This window comes from Ptychodera flava, chromosome 2 (assembly GCF_041260155.1).
Source record: "Ptychodera flava strain L36383 chromosome 2, AS_Pfla_20210202, whole genome shotgun sequence".
NCBI lineage: Eukaryota > Metazoa > Hemichordata > Enteropneusta > Ptychoderidae > Ptychodera > Ptychodera flava.
The window spans coordinates 43721584-43748761 of NC_091929.1; the positions used below are offsets into that span (position 1 = coordinate 43721584).

General features: G+C 37.1%; 1 protein-coding gene across 1 annotated transcript; it reads right to left on the reverse strand.

The window, feature by feature from the left end:
- Positions 1-2800: 2800 nt before the first annotated feature.
- On the reverse strand, positions 2801-25508 carry LOC139150414 (macrophage mannose receptor 1-like). Its single transcript, XM_070722778.1, has 7 exons — positions 25463-25508; positions 25136-25152; positions 24348-24467; positions 21161-21182; positions 19904-20294; positions 17526-17605; positions 2801-3174 (listed from the first exon to the last, which is right to left on the reverse strand). The coding sequence occupies exons 2-7, from the start codon at positions 25145-25147 to the stop codon at positions 2801-2803; spliced, it is 999 nt and encodes a 332-aa protein (XP_070578879.1). The 5' UTR covers positions 25148-25152; positions 25463-25508.
- Positions 25509-27178: the final 1670 nt, after the last annotated feature.

The following is a 27178-nucleotide window of genomic DNA, read 5'->3' on the forward strand; positions in this document are numbered from 1 at the left end:
ATCTTTGAGCGAATTTCCAGCAATTGGTGACGAATAGAGGCTCAGCACTAAACACAAGTCAAAATTACATCTATTTTAAGGGTAGAATACCCCTAGGGGACAGATATTTGGACCCAAAACTTTTACAATTATTTTCTAATCGATCACTTGTGGGACTTATTTTAAAGCTCTGTGAGTAAGAAAAATTTTCGCCGCCTTAGTTTTTCGAATATCGAATATTTTATTTTCTCCAATAGAATTAATACCCGGATGGCGGCCATTTTGAATGTCAAATATCGGTAAATGTTATGTAATTTTTTTTCTCCAGTTCAATAATTTGTGCGGTGATCTCTGATATTCTAGTTGGAGTATGACTGGAATTTTCGTCGAGGAAAGTGTCATAATCTTAAATTGCAAAGTCTTATATATTTCCCCGAATTACGACATAAGTGTGATCAAAAGATTTATACTTTCAATCAGTCTATCAGGCTGTGCTGGCTCTTAGCGCTGTAAAAACATATAAATTCAGAGAGAGAACAAAATTGGTGTGCGATGCTTACAAGAATAATCTTAACCGGCGTAGCACTTCTTCCGAACAGACAGTGATTGCACTGTGATATCAACCAATCTAAGATTTTGTACCGATACACTGTAACAAGGGAATGATATTTATCACAATGATAGTTCGTCATTTGATGTTAAGCGATGGACAGCATCAGATAACCATACGATTGAAAGAGGTAAGAGGACCTCAATAATCTATACATACACAACATACATACATAGATACATACATACATACATAGATACATACATACATACATACATACATACATACATACATACATACATACATACATACATACATACATACATACATACATACATACATACATACATACATACATACATACATACATACATACATACATACATACATACATACAGACAGACAGACAGACAGACAGACAGACAGACAGACAGACAGACAGACAGACAGACAGACAGACAGACAGACAGACAGACAGACAGACAGACAGACAGACAGACAGACAGACATACATACATACATACATACATACATACATACATACATACATACATACATACATACATACATACATACATACATACATACATACATACTACATACATACATACATACATACACATACATACATACTGCACGCCCCCATTCCTAACTCTTACCCGGAAACAAGAACCTATACCTTTGACCTCATTTCCATAAGTACACACATAACCCTGACGTCATCACTTCTTGGCACTTGACAGTACAATGTTGCCGAAATACATAACTTTTAAACGTAATAATGCCAATCATGCACAATGGCGGCGATGCTGTTTATGCACGACTAAGAATGCAGATAAAGCAGGAAGTTATATAATAGAAATATCATCATATCCGATTCTGAGTGAATTCATTTCAGTACATTTTATTCAACGCGGCCAAAGTGTATGACAGATGGTACATAAAAAGCCTTAATTACTTGCATTAAGGTAGGATGCAGAGTTTTCCCGACACTTTTATTTGGATGTTTTCGGTTTACTGGTTATGAGTATTAATTTTTAACCCTGTGAATAGAGAAAATGTCATCTTGTTTTTGGACTGACTTTGCCATACAAAAAATAAAAATTTCATGTTTTCTTTATACGTTAGCACTGCATATATAGGGAATATCTTGCAATTTGAAATATTTGTTATTTTGGTGATTTGTTTCACTAAGCCTAAACTTGGCACTGAAACCCTTGATTTTCAATTTATATTTCAACCCTATACACTTTCTGTTTCCTAAATATGTAACGTTGCATATTCAAATCTCTCTGACTCAATTGAATTTCATCGTACAGCTTGTGCAACATTTCTATCACAGTACACAACTTATAGTGTTAGATACATTGCAAATTCCTACATATGTGAATGAAACTGAAATAGTGGTGTAAAGGGTGTAAAACGAATAAAAGCGTTGCATCGTGTGGAATATAGACAACGCCAACGTTAACACTGAAGTGATGGAAATCTAACTTAACGGTAAATGATGTTATTGTCATGTAACATTTCTCAATCACGAATCCATTGTTTATCTATTGTAAACATTCTTTTTTCGTTGAGGGCAGTTATCGTAAGTGCTAATGCAGAAGAAAAAAATCAACAAGTGTATTTTGAGACAAATACCAGGAAGGGTACGATGAAGCAGTCCGATGAACTTGTTTGAGTTAACCCTCGGGGACAGATATTCCCTCTTTAATACTCTTTCGGCCTACCACTTGTGAGGGCTTGTTTTAAAGCTTAAATACAGTTTTCGTTGGCTTATTTTTGGGCCAAACACGAAATCCAATTCTTTCATAGATAGTTACCATAAGCATGGCGGCCATTTTTAATGTCAAATGTCGATTAATGTGTTTCTCTAGTTCCAATTTTACATGGTGACCCCGAATTTGTAGTCTTCATTTCGAGAGTAAAGGTTTAAAGTTTTCTAACTGAAAGTTCGAGCAAATATTTGGGTATTTAAATTTCGTGGCGTGTACTACCTTAACTTGTGCATGGCAGCGAAAAAAAAAGATTGAACAAATTAGATTCTGTGTCCTATCACAACCATGATGAAATATGTTGAATCAAATTATCTTTATGACGCTGCAATTTCGACGATAAAGGTGACTCATTGTATTTGATATCATTTGAAATTTTAAAGCATTGTAAAGCCAAAGGCAGGTTCAGAAACGGAGGACTCCACTTTGGCAATCTTTACTTTCTTTAGATAAACAGTGTCCTTACCATAACTGTACGCAGTCCTGTCCACCATTATTTTTTTTTTGTATTGTTGTTCGGTTCACCAGGAGCCCAGTTGCGGTAGTCATCTTGACAATGGCTTTCACCGTCAGACCAGATGAATTCATCTTCGTTGAGAGTATCTTCCAGACCAATCCAGAAACCGAACTTGGTGATGCAAGGCGGGCCATCCAAGTTGTTGTACATAATAAACTCGCGTATCTTGAGATCAACAACGCTTTTTCTCAGAACGGCTAGTCGACCTCTAGGGCCCCCATTCTGTACGAATCTCGTGTTGCAATACGCCTCCGCGTTCGCGTAGTAAGGGTGGTCGTCATCGGGTTGTTGGCAGTAAAATTCATACAGCATACACATACAATTTTCGTCGAAGTGTTTGACATACGATCCTGCATTAGAAAAGGAAATTGATGTTACTGTTAAACATTATATCTAAGAAATAGCTTTCATTTGACATTTAGGCAAAATATTTCAAACAAGCGTAAACGAATTACTAGAAGTTGTGTATATAACATTTCAGCTGGAAAGTAATCGTTTGTAGAATAAATCAAGTCAACAGCACGTCTTTTGTCTCTGTTAAGTGGTTTAACCATACAGAGTAGAGGGGAAGATCTCCCTCTACTGTCAATGGTTTAATCTACATAGATGGTAAGAAAACTCAAATCTTACAAAGACCGCTGATCATGCACTTTCTGTTAGAGCTTCCTTCACAGATTGATTGAACTATTAAAGGTCGATTGTGAATGGAATAATCGTTTTCGATCAATTTAAATGTCGATTCTTCAATATCCTTTTACCTTCTCAATTTCTTGTAAAATGTGTAAAACTCTAACATTTGTTAAAACATTGCACTTAATGATGTATTCACAGATCAAATACAATATTTAGAGATCGTTAACTCACCATTATGTTGGTACTTTGCATGACGTTAAAAGGAAAAGTGAAAAATTTCTCAATTAGTTAAGCATTATGAATGTGAAATACCCATTGAAGTACCTAAATATAAGCCTATATGACAAACTAAGTTTTTTTTACTTTCTATTCTTTTTCCCTCTATATCGTGGTTAACTTTATCGACCCGATTGGGTTAAGAAACTGAAAGAAGTATCAACTATTGTATTAGATGTTGTAACCATAGCGTACGTAAAGCGATATCTGTGCCAAATATTCCTGAAGGCAGTTCGTGCCCTCGAAAATAAAAGACTTAAACTTTTCGTTCAAACTTTCCTCAAGGAAACTTTCAACCATTCTCTTTCAAAATCAAGAATGAAAATTGAGGCCATAATTTAAATTTTGGGACTACAGATGCAAATTATATTTACCGATATTTAAAAAATCAAAATGGCCGTCTTCCTGTGTAATCTCTATTGGGAAATTAAAACTTCTTTATACTTTATAAACTTCAAAGTGTGTCCCTATAAGTGGTAGGCCAAAAGAGTATTGTAAGAGTTTAAGAGTCAGAATATCCATCCCTTAAGTTTTAGTCTTACAATGGGTTTCAACTCGGTGTCACAATACGGTATGTGAGACCGATACATTGTATATACAATGTAAACGATTAGCTTGGGTATCACCACACATTTCAAAGTCACCGACTCATTGATTAGTTACAGTAAACCAGCGTTGAGTAACTCTGTCTGGACCGATAGCTGAACAGTTGATTGCACTTGATCTACAATGTAGCTGTTTTTTGGAAATAATAACAGCTGAAAGTTAGAAGATGTTTACTGAAGCTAAAACTGTCTCACACACAGAGTTGTAGCATCGAATTGAAATCCAACGTATCTTGTATGTTCCCATCAACTTCGCAAAAAGGAAACGGAGGGTAGCACGTAGGCCTAAAAGCATCAACTTTACAACACATAGGCACCAAAATGTTTGACAAAATTATTGTGGAATATACTTTACAACGGATAAGCTGACGTTAGTTAGTTTCAAAAACCATTTCAAAAGAATGATGAAATTTCAATTACCTGACCATAGGCTACATTGACAACAAAGGCGACAAGTAACACAATCAGTAACATTGTCGGTTGTTTCTGTCAGGGAGGATAAAAAACACACGTGACGATAAAAGAATGCTTTCAATAAAGGGCATAATCATGACGGTCTAATAAAGCTGTGTTTTGATGGCAGAGTATAGACAAGCTGGAGCAATGACACCATTTAATTTGATGTAAACAATATATCTTGAAGTTATTGGTTAATTTTTTCAATACTCAAAATTGCAAGTTTACATGTTGAGTGCGAAGCTTTTTTTAAGATCCATTACGGCATTGGAGCACCGGTAGATTTAAATTAAAGTTGCAATATGGATCAGAATTGACCTTCTTATTTCGAAGATTTAACGTTATAGAAAAATCCGTAGCATTTTCATTTGCAGATTCGACCATTAACAGGAACACGGGGATGACTCTAATTTGAGTAAATTGATTTAATTACCAAATAAATTGATGTTTTGGTACGTACTGTTTGCGAGAGTAAAGCACAGAATTTGAAACGTCATTTCTAATATTTGAATATGTACGCATGCGTATTTGGTATATGGTAACGGTTTGCGAAATTGCAACATCGTGTCAACATGCCTAGCCTTCCCACGGGCAAGCGGTCAGGAAGGTCTCTGCCCGCGCCCCGGGTCTCTGCTGACTGATTCAGCCTATTAAAAATGGAAGAAATCAGCCAAAAAATGTCGGCAAAATAAACATTGTTTCGTCAGATCGAAAGATGGAACCAGAGAAAGTGTAACAAGCGACTACTGCACCACGTCGAGGAGGCAGATTGTGTCTACAGTTTCTCGAGAAAACACCAACGTTGCCACTGTTTATTGTGCTTTCCGCCGAGCCACCACCGGCCAAATGCTCGAGGACGACTGCAAAGGCAAAGGGGAAGTTTTTTAGATGCACTGACAACAGCTGAAGCGGCTGCCGGCAGTCTGCGTCGATATAGCCCAGCGAGGTTTTTTCAATGATTGCTACTGGCAAGAAGTTTAATCATAGACCTGATAGACCCTTGACAAAACAAAGGTCTGTGAATCGATCTGCCTGTGCAGTGTCACTAATGTCAGCATGGCTTGTTTGCTACCCAGCCATTTCACCTCGTCTCATTGTAGTCTCATTGATTTCCTGAGCAAGTATTTCGGGCGTTAAACGCGATTTTGACGACTACTCAATTAAAAGTTTTTAGTCCATTTCTGATCGGAGTTTAGGAGACGAACTCTGAGACGAACTCAAACTTTATATGTGGCGAGTGCAGACGTAATGCAAAGTGGCGTATATAACGGCAGTTCCATGCGATGATCAACTTCGTTCACTAGCCAGTGGTGTTTCCTCAGGCAAGGACCCAAGTCCCATATGCAACGCCGACCTACCAACACCGTGCGGACCCTACGATTTGTAATGTGAACTGTGCCGTAGTCCCCCCGCAAGGAAATAATTGATTATTCAATAGAGGTAACAAATCACTCAGATCCGTTAGCATTCATTGATAATCTGGAGTCCTTCAGGTCAAATAGGCATTTTTCGGAAACAAAGAGAAACTGCAGTCTCCATCATCAATGGTCATGATCTCATTTACGACGCGTCGACGCGCTGACATGGCCATGCAAGACCAGACTGAGGGGCAAGACAGTTGCCGATCTTCTGCAGTGGTGGATGATACTGAAGTGGGCAAAGCTTTCAAATAAATATAGCTTGCAGATATCTCGCCTTTTACATTGTAATATGAAAAATGTAACAACATGCAACGGGGAGAGGATTGCGGAAACGCTGCCAGGCACGCGGTGAACACAACCAGAACGGTGTACGTGGTCTGGACGCTCGATCGAACGTCCACGGTACATGCAGTGGGTGCATATAGCACGGCGCTGATATATGGGCGAGAAAAATCAATCACACGATCATTTAAGAGCTGTACTTTATCATATCGATATACGTATATTTCAGAAACACTGAGATGCTACCAAAGTTAGGCAAACGCAAAATTAACAGTGAATTATTCATTATATTTGTCACGTTCTGTCATTGTGTCGACATCACCCTTCAAACGTGCACTCTATGGAGAAGTCATCAATTTTGGTGGTACTTGTCACGTGCACAGCAGAAAACGCCAATGTTTTTGTTTTGAAAGTTTGTTTAGAAAAACAGCTTTTCTAGGCGGCCGCAAAGTATGGAAATGAACGTGTTTGTGTGCCGGGATTGGTTAAAGGCTTAGCTAGGAAGAGTACTTCAACGTAGTATGGTGTATTTGCTATAGTTTTACGAAAACAAATCGACAATTTTGATCCATATTGCAACTTGAAGATAGGTAACTGGCCTTATCATGTTAAACTTCCAGTTATAGAGAAACTGGGATTTTAAGTTATATCCGGGGCATAATTTGACTGTCAACAGTAGCATTTCACATACACAGAATCTAATACAGGCTCAATACAAGCTAGGGAGCATTACGACTGTAGTTGGAGGGAGAATGAAAAAATGCAGTCATACAAATAGTACAGAAATTTAAAGTTATACTTTCTTGAGTTTAGAAAGTGGTTCCTCTTAGCCTTGGCCACAAACGTTTTTGTTGTCATGACTTTTTCCCAAAAATGGGGCGACGACGCGAATGTCTTTTTTCCATCAGTCAAATTGTCAACTTTCCATACAGCTTTGCATACAGTATATCGGTGTTAAACAATTCTTGATCATATTTAAAAGAATTTTCCTAATTAACTGCAGTTGAACTGTGACACGCCATGAAAACAGAGCAGACGTCAATGTAATATTACCCCATTATACGGGTCTCCAATATTTTCCCTTGATCCTTTGTATGTTTAGTGTTCTAACCTATAGTGTCGCATGGAACTCTGGTTTGTATCAAGAATGATAGGGGCGCAGGTAAGCTACAGAGCAATCCGGCGGCGTACTGACTTTTTCGAGTTCGCATACGCTTATACAAAAGGTTGGATAAAAAAGATTGACGCGGGGGTCAAGAGAATAAAAATATAGCAGTAATTAGTCTGTGTCGCCTCTCGCTGCAAGATAAAGGTAAACATTTAAAAAGGTAACAAAACTAGTCTGCAATACTCACCGTGTATACTCACAATATTCACAGTTCTGACCAAACCGGGATTGCGCTGTCAGATGGATCATTCTGGTCCCTTTTATTGATATCACTTCCAGGGGTTGAGACATTACAAATCAAAGTAACGGACTTTTCATTTCAACCGGCACCAGACAAAATCCATGCGAATTAGGAGAGCCACCCCCCTAATCCGCGATGCATAGAGATAGCGGGAATCTTTGATGTATTATATTCTATCGCTTTTTGACAGCTATTTTTATTCCAAGTGAATTTTGATATGTTGACGAAAGTTACTTTTGTTGAAATCATAAGGCTTATAACCAATCTGCCATGCCAGACAAATCTAGGCTCTGCGGCTTCAGCAAATTTTCCAGTCTACTACGTGTTCAGATTTAGCAAACAAGTAAATAATTTTATATTAAAATATACTGAAAAGGTATCACAAATATTTGTATTATATACGACAAGTACACTGAAGCTTTACTTTCCATTCGCCGTCTGTTATTTCTTTTTTTCTGTTTGTAAACTACCCGTTCTTGTTGTAATCAAAGCTATCATCTTGAAATGTACAGTGTTCATCTTATGGGAAAATAAATATCCAATATCACTGCTGCTGATTCAATGTTAATTCAGACTATAACTGCTTTGTCAACAATACCATCATATACCTTCCAAAATATGTCGTGTTTACAAAGCAAAGACATTGTATCTCAGCATAATTCACTAAAGGAAAATTGAAGATGTGTGATCTTTTGCAGAAAAAGTGATAAAAATATTATCAAAATACACAGTTCTCACTTCGAGTTATTCTGCACATCTACAGTGCATGTAAAGTTGTTTTGCGGCAGAAATGCTCGGGATCAGACCGATATGAAATCTCTTCTTTCAAATCTGCTAATGTGTAGACTGGACGAAGATTTACAGTCGAGAACGAATTAATCCGAAGAAAACAGATGGCATGTTTTGATTACAGTATCAGAATCTAACATGGAATTAAAATCGCTATGTGATAGAAAGAATGATGTACTGTCTGTTTGTCATGCATACAATTAAAGTAATAACACACGGATTTTAACTCGAAAAACCTGTCATCATTGCCATTACCCATTTATAATTATTTCTGCGTAGTATTTCATATCACTCACATAACAAATATTTTCAGTAAAGTAACATATTGCCGAACATTAAAATTCTGAAACCGTAATTTGTTGAGGCAATTTTGTTAAGTTCATCGTACGAGAGAGGGAGTTCATCGTACGAGAGAGAGAGAGAGAGACGAGAGAGAGAGAGAGAGAGAGAGAGAGAGAGAGAGAGAGAGAGAGAGAGAGAGAGAGAGAGAGAGAGAGAATTTGTTTCTCTGCAGATACAAAATTCTAGGTGTAGATATTCAGAGTTGTACACTTTTGGTTCTTTTTTGTTCATTTAGAAATGAACAGCGTGATATGGAGAACGCTTTCCTTTTATGCGCATGTTACGCCAATAACTTGTTCTTTCTCTTCACTTTAGTGAGACTGTATTTATTTAAATTCAATCTAGTCCGCGGGCTGAAGGGGCCCACCGCTCACCGCCATACACCCACTACACAGGCATTTTTTGTCCTTTAGAATCAGTTCAAGAAAAAAAATGTCAACATTTGATAACTTTGTATGTGCTACCACTCTCGGCAGGTTTTTGATAAGCATGTACTACGAAAAACGGCGAAAAATGGGTAGAGGATAGGGGTAACTCTATGCTCTCTAGCATGAAAAAAACATAAAACTTACACTTTTGGAAAGCTCAGACAAATGGCAATTTAGCAGAATAAATTTGTGTACATTTGTGTGCTTCATTCAATTCAAATTACTTTATTGTCCATTAATGAAACACGCATGCGCACAAATGGAAAATTTTCTTTAGGCACCACAAAGCTCCTGACTTACAATAAAAAAAAAAATTGCACACATATACACAATCTTGGGGAAAAATCGATAAATTACGTATAAAATTCCGAGTTTAAAACTGCCACAGCTGAAGGTATAAAAGACTAGTAATGATTTTTAGACAATTTTGATTTTTTTAACCAAATACCGTGTAACAGTTGTGATTTTCTGTAACAGTTTTTTGTATTCAGGCTATTTCTTCCTGCATAAAACAGGAAAATAAGTGTTAACATTAGATATTTAACAATACACTTCTTCTCTGAAGTCAATTTTTAGTTTGCGTGTATCATATGGGATACGCCAAAACTAGGGGTGAGGGTACAACATTCTTTCCTTGATGAAGTAAACTTGCTTGAAATGCTATATACCTTATGGTTTTAGACAGCTTAGATACTGGTCTTTCTAAAATATTCTCCGAAATAAGAATTTTTTCAATCATATTTTTAATACAAGTATTGATTGTTGGTCTCATCTTTACAGTCTTCCTTACAAGGTTACAATCGATACCAAACTTCAGGAATTCCAGTTTAAACTTCTACATAACATTTTACCTACCAATAGTGTTCTGTTTAAAATGGCACCAGCAAGGACTCCTTCAAATAAATGTAGTTTTTGTAAAAAGGAAGTTGAAACATTATTACGTATTTTGTATAATTGTGAATTTACAATGACGTTTTGGGAGGTCTTTCTCATATTATATTTTAGTAAAGTTGTTCTTAATGTTTTTCCTAGTGCAAGACAAATAGTAATTGGAGATAAGAACCTCTGCACATTGGTAATTTTCTTAATTTTGATCGCTTAACGTCATATTTATGTTGCAAAGCTTGAAAATTAGAAACCAAATCATTTAATTTTCAAAAGATTACTAAAACAGATACAGAAAGTAGAATATTGTATAGCATTCGAAAAGAACAAATTGACTTTACGCAACAAGAAATGGGGTGGTATTCTAAAAAAAAATTATTCCTAGAACCACAATACAGTGAATTTATTACATGTAGTTGGAAAATCTTATTTTACCGTGATTCTATACCGTGATCAATATACATATCAGTTGGTCACGATTTTTTAGGGTAACTAACGCATAATATTCCTAAATAACATTGGATCAGTTGAGAGGAATCGATTGAGAGAAAAAGGAAAATACTATAAGGCAAAGATGTAAGAGAAAGCAGACTTATGTCATATATTTTCATAATTCATTCCACAAAGGCTTCCACAACCTATAGGGTTATCTCAAAGGATGAAAGTCTCTGGTGATCTCATACCAAAATAATTCACTGGAAAGCATGGCAACCATCGTAACTGTTACCAAAGGTTTATGATAAACTTGAAACATTAGACGACTAGTAGTCAACAATAGTCAGAAGCCAGTACATCATGCACAACTCGGTCATTAACCCCTGGATAGGACAGGACGGGGTTATTTTTAAAGCTCACTGCATCTTTTGTAACAAAGAAGGTCGTTGAAAAGTAAAAACTAAAGATTCATGGACAACAGAAAAAAATTGAAAGTTTGAGCATGGTGGCATGAGGAATTTTCTTGACTTTGCAGAACAGAAAAAGGATGAAATTCTTCTCACTAGAATCAAGGGGGTTTGATTTGTTTGCAAGTGAGGCACAATATCACAAACATTGTCGTGCACAGTACATACAGTGTAGGAGCTCAGGTTGAGCAGAAATTGAAAAGTAGTGGGACCTTCAAAAGGCCCACAAGGTAAGATTTTCAAAAATATGTCGTGTTGATAGTGATATAATACAGCTTAGTGGTCTTATGCATATTTAAGTGTCCTCCCTGCTGAACACAAGTTTTTTTCGAAATCTGACTACAAACGGGAGAACTTTAAAACTCAGCTAGAGAATGATGAAATATATGGTCCAAACTTGTCATTCAGTAAACTTGACGACAAAGACACATTTCGTTCCTATCTTGTATACAGCTCTTCAATTTGTATAGAGTCAGCTGTAAGTTTTGTTATGAATTGGGCACAGTTGACACCATGAAATTATTTGCAATTTATCTCAGACAGATAATACTTGCTGCATTTTCAAGATCGAGTAATTTGCAATGACCTCCAAGAACATTGTCTTAAAAGTGATGAAGATGTGGTGGAAGCACCACGTCAGAAATTTTTGACGTATATCTTGGCGTGAAAAGATAGTGGAACGACACCTATGGTGAAGAAAATGGTATATTCAGTAGGTCAGGATATCTGCAATGCAGTGACCAATGGTCAGAAAGCGAAAAATCCAAATTATCCTTCATTTTGCCACTCTGAAATTGATTTATTTGACCATTTGATCGATGGACTTTCAGGTATTGTACTTTTTACTTTTGTGTGAAGATGTCAGCATGCGCACAAATGTTTCTTGCAGGGTCCTTGTCATGGCTGTCTGGAATTCATGGGAGACAGAGTAGATATCTGACTGAAAGATTCAGTCGCGTGCGGGCGCACGCGACTGAATCTTTCAGACAGAGTAGATATCTGATTGTCCAAACTTCTTTATAAGTGTAATCAGCTCAGAACTCATAAACATGTGACAAAATGTCATGCAGAAAGAATATCTCCAGGGAGTTTCCACAGACCATTTGTCACTACCCCAACGATATCCTGACCTATCAAATAGACCGTTCTTTTCATCGTTGGTGTCATTTCAAATTCTTTTCCCTTTAACATAGAAGTCAGGAATTTCTGAAAATCAACACTTCCAAGATACTGTGCGCTTGGGGGCTACTGCAAAGTACTGGGATCTTAAAAATACATCAACCATTGTCTTTCTGAGATACCTTGCAACATCTTTTGTAGTGTCAACTGCGCCAAATTCACAAGACTTTACTACTGACTCCAGATTAATTTTACTGTGCCTTTGTCATCGCGTTTACTGAATGACAAATGTGGAACATACACTTCATCATTCTCCAAATTTTCTCCTTTGAAATCGGGATTTGGAAAATTTGAGTTTAGCAGCTTGGACACATAAATATGCATTAGATCACTAAGCTTTATTTTGTCATATATTATATCACTATCAATATGACATACTTTTGAAAATGTTTCCCTGTGGGCCTTTTGAAGATCCTTCTGCCCAAGAGGTAGTGCATCCAAAAATATTCAATGTTGCCATCTTTTTGTTCTTGTTCAGCAGATCCTAAAGAATAAACAAATACCCATGTAGTAGGTTGGTGGGGAGGGGGCGCATGATGGACCCCTCCGGCCCGAGGACTAAAAGTAGTATGATATTTCCAAAGACAATGATTTCGTATCATTAACAACGGTATTGCAAGAAAATATGCCGTATTGAATATGCAATCAATGAACATTATAGCAATTTACTCGACTTACTCACAACGTATAGATTTGATATAAAGCTAGAGAGAGTCATGAATTTAGGCAAAAAGAAGATACAAAATCTCAGATGTTCTATCGGGACATTCTGAGCGAATGTGTTATGACAAATTATAGACAGAACAAAATGCGTTGCGATACTTCCCTTGTGCTACTAATTGATTCAAAATATAGAGAAGGAAGGGTTATAGCCATATCATCTTGTAATTTTCATATTAGCAGTCTCTAATATAACCCCGCAGTCATGTGCAAATCTGACATTATTTTAAAACCAGTGAGCCACACTTTATAATTTGTAAGAACCTTTTCATAACGAGGCTAAATTATCATAAGGCGAGATCAGTCGCTTTGCTGGCAGCCTCTTGTCCGGATTCTTCGGTCATTCTTGGCAGGCTGCCAGTAAAAGCAAGGAATCTGGCTCATGCCGACATTTTTTTACTCAGTGCAATACCAATCATTGCTGTCTATCCACGTTTCTGCTTACCTGTTTAGATTATTACTGCGACGGGGCGGGGTCTTTTCCGATAAAGTGAATTTTAAAGTAATTTCAGGCTGGGATTTACCTCTAGAGGCCTCTGCAACTTAAACTTTCTGTCAGTGAAATAGCCGTGTTAATAGATAATAGAATGTTCGATTCTAATCAAATACTTTTATTGTCCACCTAGAAATTTGCCTTCAAGCTCATCAAATACAGATTAAATAGAACAAATGGTAAGAGCATTTTATAAAGTGGGGCGCTATTATTCAGTGAAAAGGTTAAACACACACACACACACATGTAAATAGTAACATTGATACAAAACTTGAAAAACTTGTAAACAGAAGCTACTTAAAAACTACTAGACGTTTGTGACAACGACATCGAGTTTGAGTTTATAATTGAACCTGCTGATGGAAGAAATGACTTTTTAAAGATAATTTTCTTTGCACAAGGGACCCTATAACGTCTCCCTGACAGTACACTCCTTGTAATTTTAAAATTTGTCAAATTGGGAGCAAATACTTCTTGTAACTTTGATGAATTGCGGAGAATATTAATATGTGGTTGATATTGTTGCTCTCCATTGTCTCAAATGAAACAGAAAGGGATCAAATTACTTGCTATAGCTGCATATATATATGAACTGACTAAACATCTGCTAGTTCAGCAGGCGCTTCTATACTCCTCGTATTTGTGGGCCTGATTAACTTGTACATCTCTTAGGTCGTCGTGCTCTAGATTCAAAGCTTCCCCAAGTCTGTAATTGCTTATCATGTTTGTATGTTTTGAACAACTACTTTTTCACTCGTTCAAAGGTATGATGAATGCAACAGTGCCCTCTACTTTCGTAGCTTGCAGTGGCCGCTGGAGGGCTACATCTCTCACGGCCCTCTTTTACCGGGCCATAGTGGATACCACGTGGTCAGGCGTGCACAGTCACGTGCATAACGTGTGTCAGGTAAATATATACTATGTTGATACCAAGTGACAATGACGTCATCATGTATCCAAGATTTCGGGGCGAGATATCGTAGAATACACTCTGTATGATGTCCCTTTCTTCCTCTGTCGTCATCGTCATCATCGTCATAAGAAAAAAAATTGTTGCACGAACTCTGTTTGAAAACCATGGTGACATAACAATACCGAAGAGAAGATGGTATTCACCCCTTTTATAATTATCACCTTTATATCTATACAACCATGCGTGGCGACAGGTATATGAGAGATGATGGGGGCGACTCCAACAGCTTGAAGGATGAATTTACAATGATAATAATACACTCGACTTGATTTGATGTGATTGATTTCAGTGTTTTGGCCTATGTATTTTATCCATGCAGGGTTTTAGACAAGTCTTGCCATTTTAACGCTAAGTAACGCCCATTTTAGTATTGTCTTGTTCGAAAGATTTACTAATTTAAATGGTTAGACGTATTCTTAATTATGTTTCTTGGAGCTCAAATATGCTTTTACTACATTATATAGTTGAGGTGACTCTGTTTGTTTTGGAAAGAAGTACCATATGCTAGAAAAAGCTTTGTCGCGATGTGATAATTTTCCTGCAAGAGAGTATAATGAGAACGAGGTTGAACTATGGTATGTTGTCTACAGCTCAATGTCCAACCAGACCCATGCGATAACTCATCGCTAAATTGCACAGCTTGTCTTCAGCGGAAATGAGTAGTTTTGAATGAAATTGCGCGAAACCTTTGGTCGAGATTTTTACACGCCTATAAACATCACCCGACGTACACTTGCAACGCTGCCTCCATGGAAATATCATAAGGCGTTGACCGTTCGGAACTTGAAAAATTCGTTTAATCCATTAAGCGTTTCGGGATTAACATATTGACAATGCGCAATCGAGGTAACGCTTAGGCAAGAGAAAGCGGTAGCATGTTTAAATTGTCAAAGTTTTGGGTTAAATTGCAACATTTAGCGATCGTTTGTAATAAATGCATGTGACTCCATGATCTATCGGCAGAAACGTTTTTCTTATCAGCCAAGCATGTTAAAATTCCAAGCTATTTTGAAATTCACTGTAAGTTTACATAGTCATGTTTGTATAAAAATCGAAGTTACACTTCCTTTCATATAGTTAACATCGGAAGGGTATCCACGACTTTCAATTTCAAGTCCTTATATCTTGTGAACAATTGTCATTCGCAGATGCCACATGCTATGAGATGATTCCTGATTTTTAAATCTTGATTATTGGAGAGAGTGTTTGAAAGTTACTTTCAGAAAAAAATGACCAAATGTTTATAATAATTTATTATTATACTCAGTTCCGAGCCACGCATTCCCTTATAACTGACATCAATAGCAACAGATTAACATAAGCACAATGATAGATAACGATATGTGTAGTCATGATAATAGAATATACTACATTCCGACTTTATTTAATCACGTTCGTGTATAGTTAACATGCAAGAAATGCTAAGTGAGTCCTGGAGAGAATGTTTGTTATCCAGCTCCTGGAAAGAGTTGTCTTATTGAGGTTTCTTCAACGGTGACGGTGAAGACACAGGGGATCTATAAACGATACATCAGTAAGAACTATCAAGATATTTAACACGTTTGGAACTAATTTGGGATAATTGGATGGTGAAGTGATGTCGGTTTAATCTGCAAATGTTAGCTCATCTGCCCTGGTGTAATGAACCCTGAACAATTTCGTACATAATATTGAACACTATTACGAACGTTTTGGATGGAAATATATACAACTGCGATAGAGATATATGGTTATGACACATTGCCTTGGAAGATGTTGAAAATTCGGTAAAGCACAATAATGTATATGTATGCAAATACGATTATATCTTAAGTGTTAACATCTAAGCAGCAATAACTGAAATGATGTATAAAACTCGCAAAAATTACACGTGCTGTAGGTATGTACATACATACATACATACATACATACATACATACATACATACATACATACATACATACATACATACATACATACATACATACATACATACATACATACATACATACATACATACATACATACATACATACATACATACATACATACATACATACATACATACATACATACATACATGCATGCATGCATGCATGCATGCATTCATGCATGCATGCATGCATGCATGCATGCATTCATGCATGCATGCATGCATGCATGCATGCATGCATACATACATACATACATACATACATACATACATACATACATACATACATACATACATACATACATACATCCATCCATCCATCCATCCATCCATACATACATACATACATACATACATACATACGTACGTACGTACGTACGTACGTGCGTGCGTGCGTGCGTGCGTGCGTGCGTGCGTGCGTGCGTGCGTGCGTGCGTGCGTGCGTGCGTGCGTGCGGTGCGTGCGTGCGTGCGTGCGTGCGTGCGTGCGTGCGTGCGTACGTACGTACGTACGTACGTACGTACGTACGTACGTACGTACGTACGTACATACGTACATACATACATACATACATACATACATACATACATACATACATACATACATACATACATACATGTATGTATGTATGTATGTATGTATGTATGTATGTATGTATGTATGTATGTATGTATGTATGTATGTATGTATGTATGTATGTATGTATGTATGTATGTATGTATGTATGTATGTATGTATGTATGTATGTATGTATGTATGTAGGTATGTATGTAGGTATGTATGTAGGTATGTACGTAAGGATGTGTGTATGTATGGATGGATGTATGGATGGATGGGATGGATGGATGGATGGTTCGAAGTCCATAAAAAAGGGGAAAAAGAAAAAAGCAGACCGGGAAAGTAACACTCGGAATGCTTGTGCTATGATTAGGAAACTGGATTATCTGGAGAAAGCTTGAAGAAGAGTGATTAATTTCCTACATGTGCAACACTAACCTGGAATTTCACAGATGAAGCCCTTTGGTTGGCTGTCGCAGTATTCGTCGCTCCACTTACCATTGTCGCCGCGTTTGTACCTATTAGGTCAATGAATTTATAATTATATGTGGACCATATATTGCTATCATTTTTGTCACTGTACTAAAAGTGGCACTCCCACTTGGTAACATTTTTAAAACACATTTTTTTAATGCCAACGGTCGATATTTGACGTGGCGACTGCGCGCGGATCGCGAGATATCGATAAAAACACGCATTACGATCGTTTCTCATTATGACCCGAAATCTCCCGAAGGTTTGTTGTTGTGCTGATTGACGATATTCTAAGGAGTCCATAATAAGTTCGAACGACGCAATTTTACCTCCCACTGCGAAGACTTTATATACAGCATTATGCCTTTACCTCAGGTAATTTTTTTTAAAGTTCTCCTTAGTTTTTGTCGTTTTCATTATTCTCAATCAGTTGTATTATATTTTTAATCAATACCACATAGATACCAGTTTTTACGTGTAAAATATTAGCCGCCTCTGATGACTACATTTTGTCGTCTGCCACACAGTTACGCGTGGTTCGATACATACCGCCAAACGCGTGGTATGCGTCTATGCCTACCACACGGCGGCCGCCATGTATCAACCGCGCGTAACTGTGCTAGTCACCTATGCGAATTCTGGGTGAATCACCAAACTTTGTTTTTCGGGGTTTTTTTTCCGAGTCAGTAAGACTCGGCTTTCTCCCACTGGGCATGACCGATCACCGACGCGAGTGGTACTGTGGCGTACAGCTGCGTCAGCGTAGACTCGATAGTAAAGGGAAAGCAACTCCACACATCTTTCATATTTGGGTTGTTTGCGTTTTATGTATGATATTGTGTATAATAAAAGTGTATATCCTCTTTGGCTGTTTTGTGTAAATGGTTGCTTAGCAACAATTCAGCGTAGACTCGTACTCCATAGCTTAGTTGACAACGGCCCCAGTGCCGAACGTTCGATGTTCGGAAGCTGAATTTAGGTGGACCACCGGAATTCAAACTTTTACTTTTTTTAGGATATGTTTTTATCGATATCTCGCGATCCACTCGCAGTCGCCACGTCAAATATCGACTGTTGGCATTAAAAAAATGAGTTTTAAAAATGTTACCGAGGGGGAGTGCCACTTTAAGTTAAATTTAACATTCTGTTGTCCATTTAGATAAAAGAGATTGTATTCCTCTTGCAAAGACCGTTAAAATGGGTTTTTTTATTGCTCATGGGTGACGTGGAATTTTTAAGGACAATAGTTCACACATAGTCTTTAATGTAATACATGTGATTTTAATACTGAGTAAACAATTTGAAGCATTAAAGAAAGATTGAATTATTTGGAATTGTTTCTGTCGCGAGGAGATATTAAAAAATAATTTTGCGACGAAGATTTAGACAAAAGGTTTTAAGGATGGTCATCGGTGTTTACTGAGGAGAAACGTGGCAAAATTCGTAGGAATGCATTTGCTTACAATTCCTCAATAACACTATTAGCCCAACCCAACGTAAGGGTGTGCTCGTGATTTTTTGACACGAGTGCAGATTATTGGGCCCAAACGTTTGAATATTATCTAAAGTTGTCTTCTTGGACCTCTAACGATATACTCTCTATTAACTGTAACGACAATAACTCTTGTAATTACGGATGGTCAACTCAAAAGTCTGTTCCCGTAATTTGACTGCTTTCCTGTACTTTTGGATTATTTCAGCAGTGAAACACTTCAATTTTATCGGAATAATGATATATTAGCCATGTCATGCGCAGATATTCCCCATATTAACCATTTAGTACCTCACCAACCCTAAATGTAATACCATTTTCACCACGCGTTCAATTGGAGGTCAGTCTTTCTATGTTCAAAGTATTCTCATGAAAGTAGTATGCGCCACGAAAGTGAAAGATTTGAACGTTTGCTCAAACTTTTTTCAGTGAAACTATTGACTATACCCATAAAAATCAAGAATAAAGATCAGGGGTCACCATGAAAAGTTTGATACCACAGAATGACAATTAACTGACTTATACAGCCATCTCTGTGTTAACTCTAGGGGGAGAACTGAAATTTCTGATTTTCAAAAAAGTAAGACGTGGAAATCTTTCCTTCTCGAAGAGCTTTAAAATGATTCCCTATAAGTGGTAGATCAGAAAAGAATTGCAAAAATTTGAGAGTCAAAATATCTGTCCCCGGGCGTATCCTTCTTTAAAGAGCGTTCTCCTGATGAATCGGTGGACTGCTATTATCAAAACCACTTCCAACACCCATGCAAGAGATAGCTAATGCTACATTAAAAGTTCACAGACACGCTGAAATGTAGATGAGAAAATTCATCGATCAATCAAAACAACTTACGATAGCTGAACACAACGCTTATTATTTTTCCCGTCATAGTCAGGCTGATTGGGAGCCCAGTTACGATATCCACACGTGGGAAAGTTATTACTCCAGATAAACAAGTTGTCTTGACGGAGAGCATCCAGACCGATCCAGAAACCTTTGTTGGTAGTGCATGGGGCTCTATGCAGTTTATTATCTTTGATGAATTTGCGTAGAATTCTATCGCTTCTTTTGTTCCTTATGACAACCAGTTGGCCTCTTAGACCTTTAGTGAATGATCGAGACTTGCAGAATTTCCGGGCATTCTTGAAATAGTGATGATCATCGCTGGGCTGCTGGCAATAGATTTCATACTTCATGCACATGCAGCCTTCTTCATCTGGGTTTATAACTTCGGAAAGAGACCCTATAGAATGTAATAGTGCAATAAATGAATAATTATAATAACGATGATATGCATTATACCATAAATATTTCTTTCCGATTAAACAGATGCCATTATACCCAAAACTTGTTTATTATATTCAGCAAGTTTTAAGAGTGACAGTAAGCCAGGTTTACTATGGAGAAACCTTCCAATACAAGTCAGAAGGGTTTATCTAGGGTCTCTGGCTATATGTAGCCCCTCTTATCTGTAATCAATAGTCTTGCCCAGAGACTTTTCTTCTGACAGGAGACTACCAATTGGACAATCAGAATGTAAGACGAGCATTGCCTAGATATTAACCGTTGCTGTTTGCCGGAGCTTACTGAAAAAACCAAGCTTTAGCTATATGTTCGTGTTCCTGTTACTGTGAATTTTATATTTGTACTTCCATTGACAGTTATGTGCATTTCAAAATTTCTTTGTAAGATATTAAATTCTTGTGACAAATCGCACAATCTTATCAGTGCTAATTAGCACTCACGAAAATTCATAAACTTATGAAATATGTTGCTGGTTCACGGAAGGTTTTCGTTGAATTTTCAAATTTCATCTAAGAGCGAACAACTGTTCATGTAGAAAGAAAAAGTTGATGTGAATCTTTTTTGGATATGCATATCATCATTCTTCGACTTCCAAGATGTATTCTGTTACCTTTCAAAATACATAAAAATCTGAAAAGGCTGTTAATAATGCACAACTACATCGACATCGACATTAGCTTGTACGCTTGTGTCATAATACTTTCAATATAGTATTGATGGAAAACCAAGAGATTTATCGTTCGTTTGTTACAGGGTGTTTTCAAAGATTGTAAGGAAACTGTTAATGTTAATGAGATATCTCACCTCCAAGCGTGTAGTTCTTTTGCTGTTTCGAAAGAAAGAAAAAAAGAAAGAAAATAATTTTGAGACATCGACGGCTGACTCAGTAAGCGTAAATAGATAAGTCACTTGAATTCAGCCACCATTGTCGGTGTGTCTTCAGGTAGAATGTGCCTCGGGGACAGATATTCAGACTCTCAAACTTTTACAATTCTCTTTTGATATATCACTTGTGGAGGCTCATTTTAAAGCTCTCGGTGTAAGAAAAGTTTTCACCGTCTTAGTTTTTTGAAAATCGAACATTACATTTTTCCTCATAGAGGTAACACAGGGATGGTGGCCATTTTGAATTTCAAATATCGGGAAATCTTAGATAATTTGTCTCTCTGGTACCAAATTTTACACCATGACGCATAAGTTTTATTCTTGATTTGGTAAGAGATCCTGGTCGAAAGTGTTATTCAGGAAAGTTTGAACAAAAGTTTAAATCTTTCACTTTTGAGGCGCATTCCACCTTAAAGGTATACAGTCACCTGTAATCTAAATATGCCCATATATGGTCAAAGGGGCGTACCTTGGTATTCAAAATGCCCATGTGAGGGCGCTGTTTTTAAAAAGCGGCCAACCACTTAAAATCTGTGATTGGTTAGAATTTCTCTTTCTATGGTAACTGTGGAAAAATTGGAATAGGTGGCAGTATACCTTTAATATGCCTCCAACAAAGTAGTTTGAGGAGGAGCGTTATTTGCAACTCGTGAAGCACAGCAATTGTTCCTGAATGCTAAATTTGGAAGTATTAAATATGGCCATTGGAAGTTGGTAATGCTAAGCTCTATTTAATACAATTGTAACACACCCTATCCGAAATCTCTATCACGATTCGTACTTATACTTTTTTACATGGCGACGTTCCTGAATCGAGTTGTATATGAACCTTGACCCCATGACTTACGTCACATCAACGATTCTTTTCGTGATTCTTCTTAACGGGAGTTTTAAACCAAGGCGTTTTCTCTTAATAAGTCGTTTGGTTCATTTGTCGTTCCTCGTACAGACCGGCTGTCATATTTATTTGATGAGTTGGATCATGGTTCCTCCTGTACGATATGAGCTTTAATAAGGCTGTTTCTCTTATTTTTGTTCCTTCTAGCTATATGCTATGATTAGAACTTCTTGGTAGATATGACAGCGCTTGTCATTTAAGTTTTGAGTTTCAGTGTTTGGCACACAGAGTTCTTTACTATGAAGTACAAGTTGTTTTACTCTAACACACAACATCAAAGGATGTGTCGATTACTGAAAGTTCTCTTATTATACAACATAAATACACTGCAGCAGAAATTTTACCTCTCGACGGCGAATTCTACGAAGGCAAAAATACTCCGTCTAGATTTACTAGACTACGAAAGAATGCATAATACACAGGGAAGAATTCACGTCCATGGAAAGGCAACCAGCAGTGATCTCCAACAATTGATAGTTCGCGAAATGCAAAGACATTGGTGGCGATAAGGCGATTGGTTTCGTAGATCATAGGTATAAACAGCGAAGAGAGGGATATTTTGATTGGCATCATCGAGAGTAAAGAATTTTGGTAATTGTTTGCAAGACCAGTTAAGTAAATCACCCTGAGAAAAGACAGTGGTCGACAATGATTATGACTGGATACTGACGTTAGGTTCATAAGCAACGACCAAACTGCAATTTTGGTCATTTTCATAAAGAAAAACTTCAATTTTGAATTTCGATATTCTCAATAAAAATGACTAATCAATACGTCAAATAACGCCCCTTGATGCGAAATGGTCGAACCTTGTGGTATAGTCACGACCATTGAGGCAGCACACTGTGTGAGCTACCTCTAGGGGTTGATCGGGCTTACAAGTTTTGAGCCAATCATATGCCTGAATCTTATTCGGTATCATACTGTAACCGTCGCTTTTGCAAGAGGTAAAAGCTCTGCTACAGTGTTTTTATTTTAAAAGATTCGGCACGATAATAGAACGTCCGGCAATTTTCAAATCATTTGATGTTGTGTGTCAGAGTAAAACAACTTGTACGTTACAGTCAAGAAATCCGTATGTGCCAAACGATGAAACTCCTAAGTCAAATGACAAGCGCTGTAGGACATGCCTGTTGTTTTGTGTTGGTTTAATCTTAGAAACATTGGCATATAAATATGTCGTCGGCGTGGAGATTTAAGATGATGCAAAATACAAAGTAATAGGTTTATAACGTTCGTTAAATGTGATATCAGCCTTTGTAACGACAGGTAAGGCTTGTGAGCCCGTAGCGCCACTATTTCGTGTAGTGCGCCATTGATGTTAAATTCACGTATGTTATGTTTCTAATATATTCATAAAGTGGCTTTCATTTTCATAAACCATGTTGGTGTTTGTTTGATACAATACGTGTACGTTACAATTGTTTCGAAATCTTTGCGATACATTTTACTTCAATAGCTGCGTCTTATTACATATTTGTCTAAGTTGAGATAGTGCCTAATGTTACCTGAATATTGTCCACGTCGACCTATCTTTGAATGGATATTTTGATCATGATTGTTTGCTGTTCATCATTGTCATTATGCGAATGTTTTGTTTGCATCTCGTCAGGAACCTTTTCTGCTTTGTTGACATTTTTAGTTGTGATAAATTCCAAGATTTTGTTTAGTTCAAAGATATCGACATCTGTCAAAATATTCTTCGGAATTTCACAGCAAAAACACTTGACAATTTTTCAGGTGTTTTTTATTCACTTTTAGTTCTCTGTGTCCTTTGTCCTGATTCATGTGTTTTCAATTTCGGTCAAGTTTTCTTTAAGTGAAAAGTCTGTTGAATTTTGAGTACATTTTTGCAGTTGCAGTGGTTTATACATACATTTATTTGCGTAGATTGTAGTTCTGTTTTGGAGGACATGGTGGCCTTGTTTTGTTTCGCTTTTTCGTTTGAAGACAACATTTAATTTTATAATTCCTTTGAAAGCAATCTTTGTTTTTTCCTTCATAAACTATTTTCCTGCTTTTCGCAGTTCACCTCCTGACTGTTGTCTCGTTGACTTCATCGTTTGTGTCCCTGATTATAACGTCGACTGCATTTAAGTCTAGCAGTTTTTCTTTGTGAGTCGAAGGCTTTAGTAGCGAACTTTGACTAGTAAAAGAATAGTGAATAAAGCTGCATTGGATAGTCTAGTATTTGAAGGGGAACTTTACCTGTGGAGTTTGCGTGGATTCATCGTCAGACTCTGAAGATTCCACTTCTGAGCTATCCCCCTCTGCAACACTTTGCTTCCCGCTCGACGCGGTCAGGTTCTGTGTCACGTTGAGACTTTCCTATAACAAGGCAATATGTCGGCGTCTACATTAGTGTATATTTAACGTGACGTCGACACCCTAGCCCTCAAATAGAGTTAGCTAATTTTTGTCAGGTAAACATGAAAAGAAAAAATACGGATAAATTCTCTCAACTCTTCGTGAAGGGAACTTCAGTCATTATCATAAGCAGCACCTTTCGCCGAAAATGGAACACAAGCAGACCTACCATTGATGACCTTTTAAAGACTTCAAAATCAATACACACCTCAATTCAGTGGCGTATCATCATGTATCCAAATGAACCTTGTTGAAAGATTCAAAATTTCAAAATTTCCGTTACTTTTCTGCTCTACTACTTTTGCGGGAGGAGTCATTTAAAGTTGCTGCAGTATGCAAAGTATTCGCAATCATAGTAATGTCATGATTTGGTAAGATTGGTTGAACGATTTCAGATTTAATGTGAATTCTACCTTAAGTACCGACCCATTAGATCGTATCACTGACAAAAATAAACCCGATGTGTGAAGTTGCCTTCTTTTAATGGACACCTGGACAGCAATTCTTTCAATACAATTGTGGCTACTAAATGTATTCAAGAAATTCAGTTATTTGCGCCAATATTGGTGAAATACGGTTGTTTTGGGTAGAGACATACACTTGTTAGAAGTTTATTGTATAATACTTACCGCGTTTAACATGTACACTGTACAACCAATGAGGAAAAGCAATTTCAACTCCATTTCCAGCTCCAGCTAACCGTATAAAAGCAAATAGACAGAAATTAAACGACAGTGTACCGGCACGGACTAAGGTAAAATAAATTTGTAGAAATAGTTTAATTCCCTTGTTGTGTTTCATTACGAGTCATATGAAGTTGCATATCAACACGGACTTTGGGGTTAGTTCTGGAAACATGCAGCTTTGTTCAGCCGTATTCCCTCGAGACCAAATAAATTTTAAACGTTCGCACATATCAACTAAACAATTTTGTTGTAACTAGCAATTGTACTCACCAAGCGTTCTTGTTCGGAGTTCTTCGAATGGGAAATTTGTGATCAGTGGTTGCAGCTGGGCCTATTTATTACAACCAACGTTCTCAGGATGACGCTTTCGAAGTTTGAAATATAGCTGGGATTAATTTTCAGAAGTGGATATTTAAAAAAAGCGTATTCTGATTTTAAGAGGCAGCCCTAGAATAACTAGATTAAGTATCTTGAAAGCAAGTTACACATTTTGTTTTTCCCATGTATTTTACTTTATCTATGACATACTTAACCATTTCAATATGATTTTACTTTTCGAAAGCATGTTTTTCAACCCTCTGTTTAGCTGTGTATTAACACCCACAACCGAAATTCCGTCATGAACATTGTATAGGAAAATTGCCAGATGCTACGGTTTTAAGAATCTACAAAGTACATGTGGTGGCGCCAACTTAATTGTTGTCATTTCAATTCAATCCGAATGTCATACCTGAAAATAACCTCTTTGTTGGGGCTGCTTCACTAACATTTTCGAAATATTCTACTTTTACATCCACTGAAGAGCAGTCTTTGGCGACAGACCCTAAAGTGAAAGTTTTGTTTGCAACTGAAAAGATAGCTACAATTAAAATCATACTAGGTTAATATTTCGGCGCACTGCCAGGATTGCAGTTGGTTGACATTAAGAAGCTAAAGCTCACACGATAAACAATCGAATTTCAGAGGACACATCTATCTATAATCACAAACGGTTATTTCAAGCTAGCGTAGAAGTTAACTTACAAAATTTGAACGTGCCTTCGTAGGTAGTAGATATATTGACAAAACATTAATGACAACACTTGACAATGATAGTTTCGAAGTCATTTCATACAGAAAGAAACCCAGAAAATTATGAGCAGCGTTGACATTTCAAACCTTGTAACCTAGGATACATCCTTGTAACCTAGGAGACATCATAGTTTTTGTTTCGTTTACGCCTTGTCTTCAAGCGTTGAAAATGTCTCAGCAATATGAAAATGTCGTTATAGCAATCCTTAGGGAACGAGCACAATTAACGGCAGGGGGGCCGGAAGAGAAAAAAAGTGGTGCATATATTTTTTACTGGCACCCCCCTAACACCAGCAAAAATTTTAGTGCCCCCCCCCCCATCACCGGCAACAAAATTTTTGTTGCCCCCTTCCCGCCCAAAAAAGAAAGATTACATAGGTACAAAGTTGTACACATACATATAATCCTTATAACTTTTAATATATGCTTTAGTGAGAACAACATTCTTGCATTCTTGAAATAATAAACAAATAAATATATAAATAATAAACAAACAAAATAACATATGTTCAAGCTTTACTACTTGTAACACCTACAGCTAGCTTATAGAACAGGAATGCCTGTCAGTACCATGTGAAATTAGCATTCACATGGCTAGTTGGCATGGCTAAATGCATGTGCATAGGGAATAGGCAGTTAGGCAGTCCACATTCATTTCAGAAGCACGTGGGTAACATGTGTATAGGCCGAAATATTTAAATGAGCTAGCCATTCACATACATGTGAACGAATGGTTATTTTGAATAACGAATGGTTATTTTGAACCATTGACATGTATGTGAACGAATGGTTATTTTGAATGCACATATGAATAACAGGGTCATCCTGGCAGAAAAAGAGCACCATGAAAAGTACCGATTTGACACCGGATTTTACTTTTTTTTGATGTTGCTGTTATGAATTTGGTAAACATTG

Coding starts and splice junctions, on each gene's coding strand:
- LOC139150414 (XM_070722778.1), bottom strand. Junction 20,295..21,160: donor AAAGAACTACACGCTTGGAG/GTGAGATATCTC, acceptor TACATTCTATAG/GGTCTCTTTCCGAAGTTATA. Junction 17,606..19,903: donor AAGCGTTGTGTTCAGCTATC/GTAAGTTGTTTT, acceptor TTGACCTAATAG/GTACAAACGCGGCGACAATG.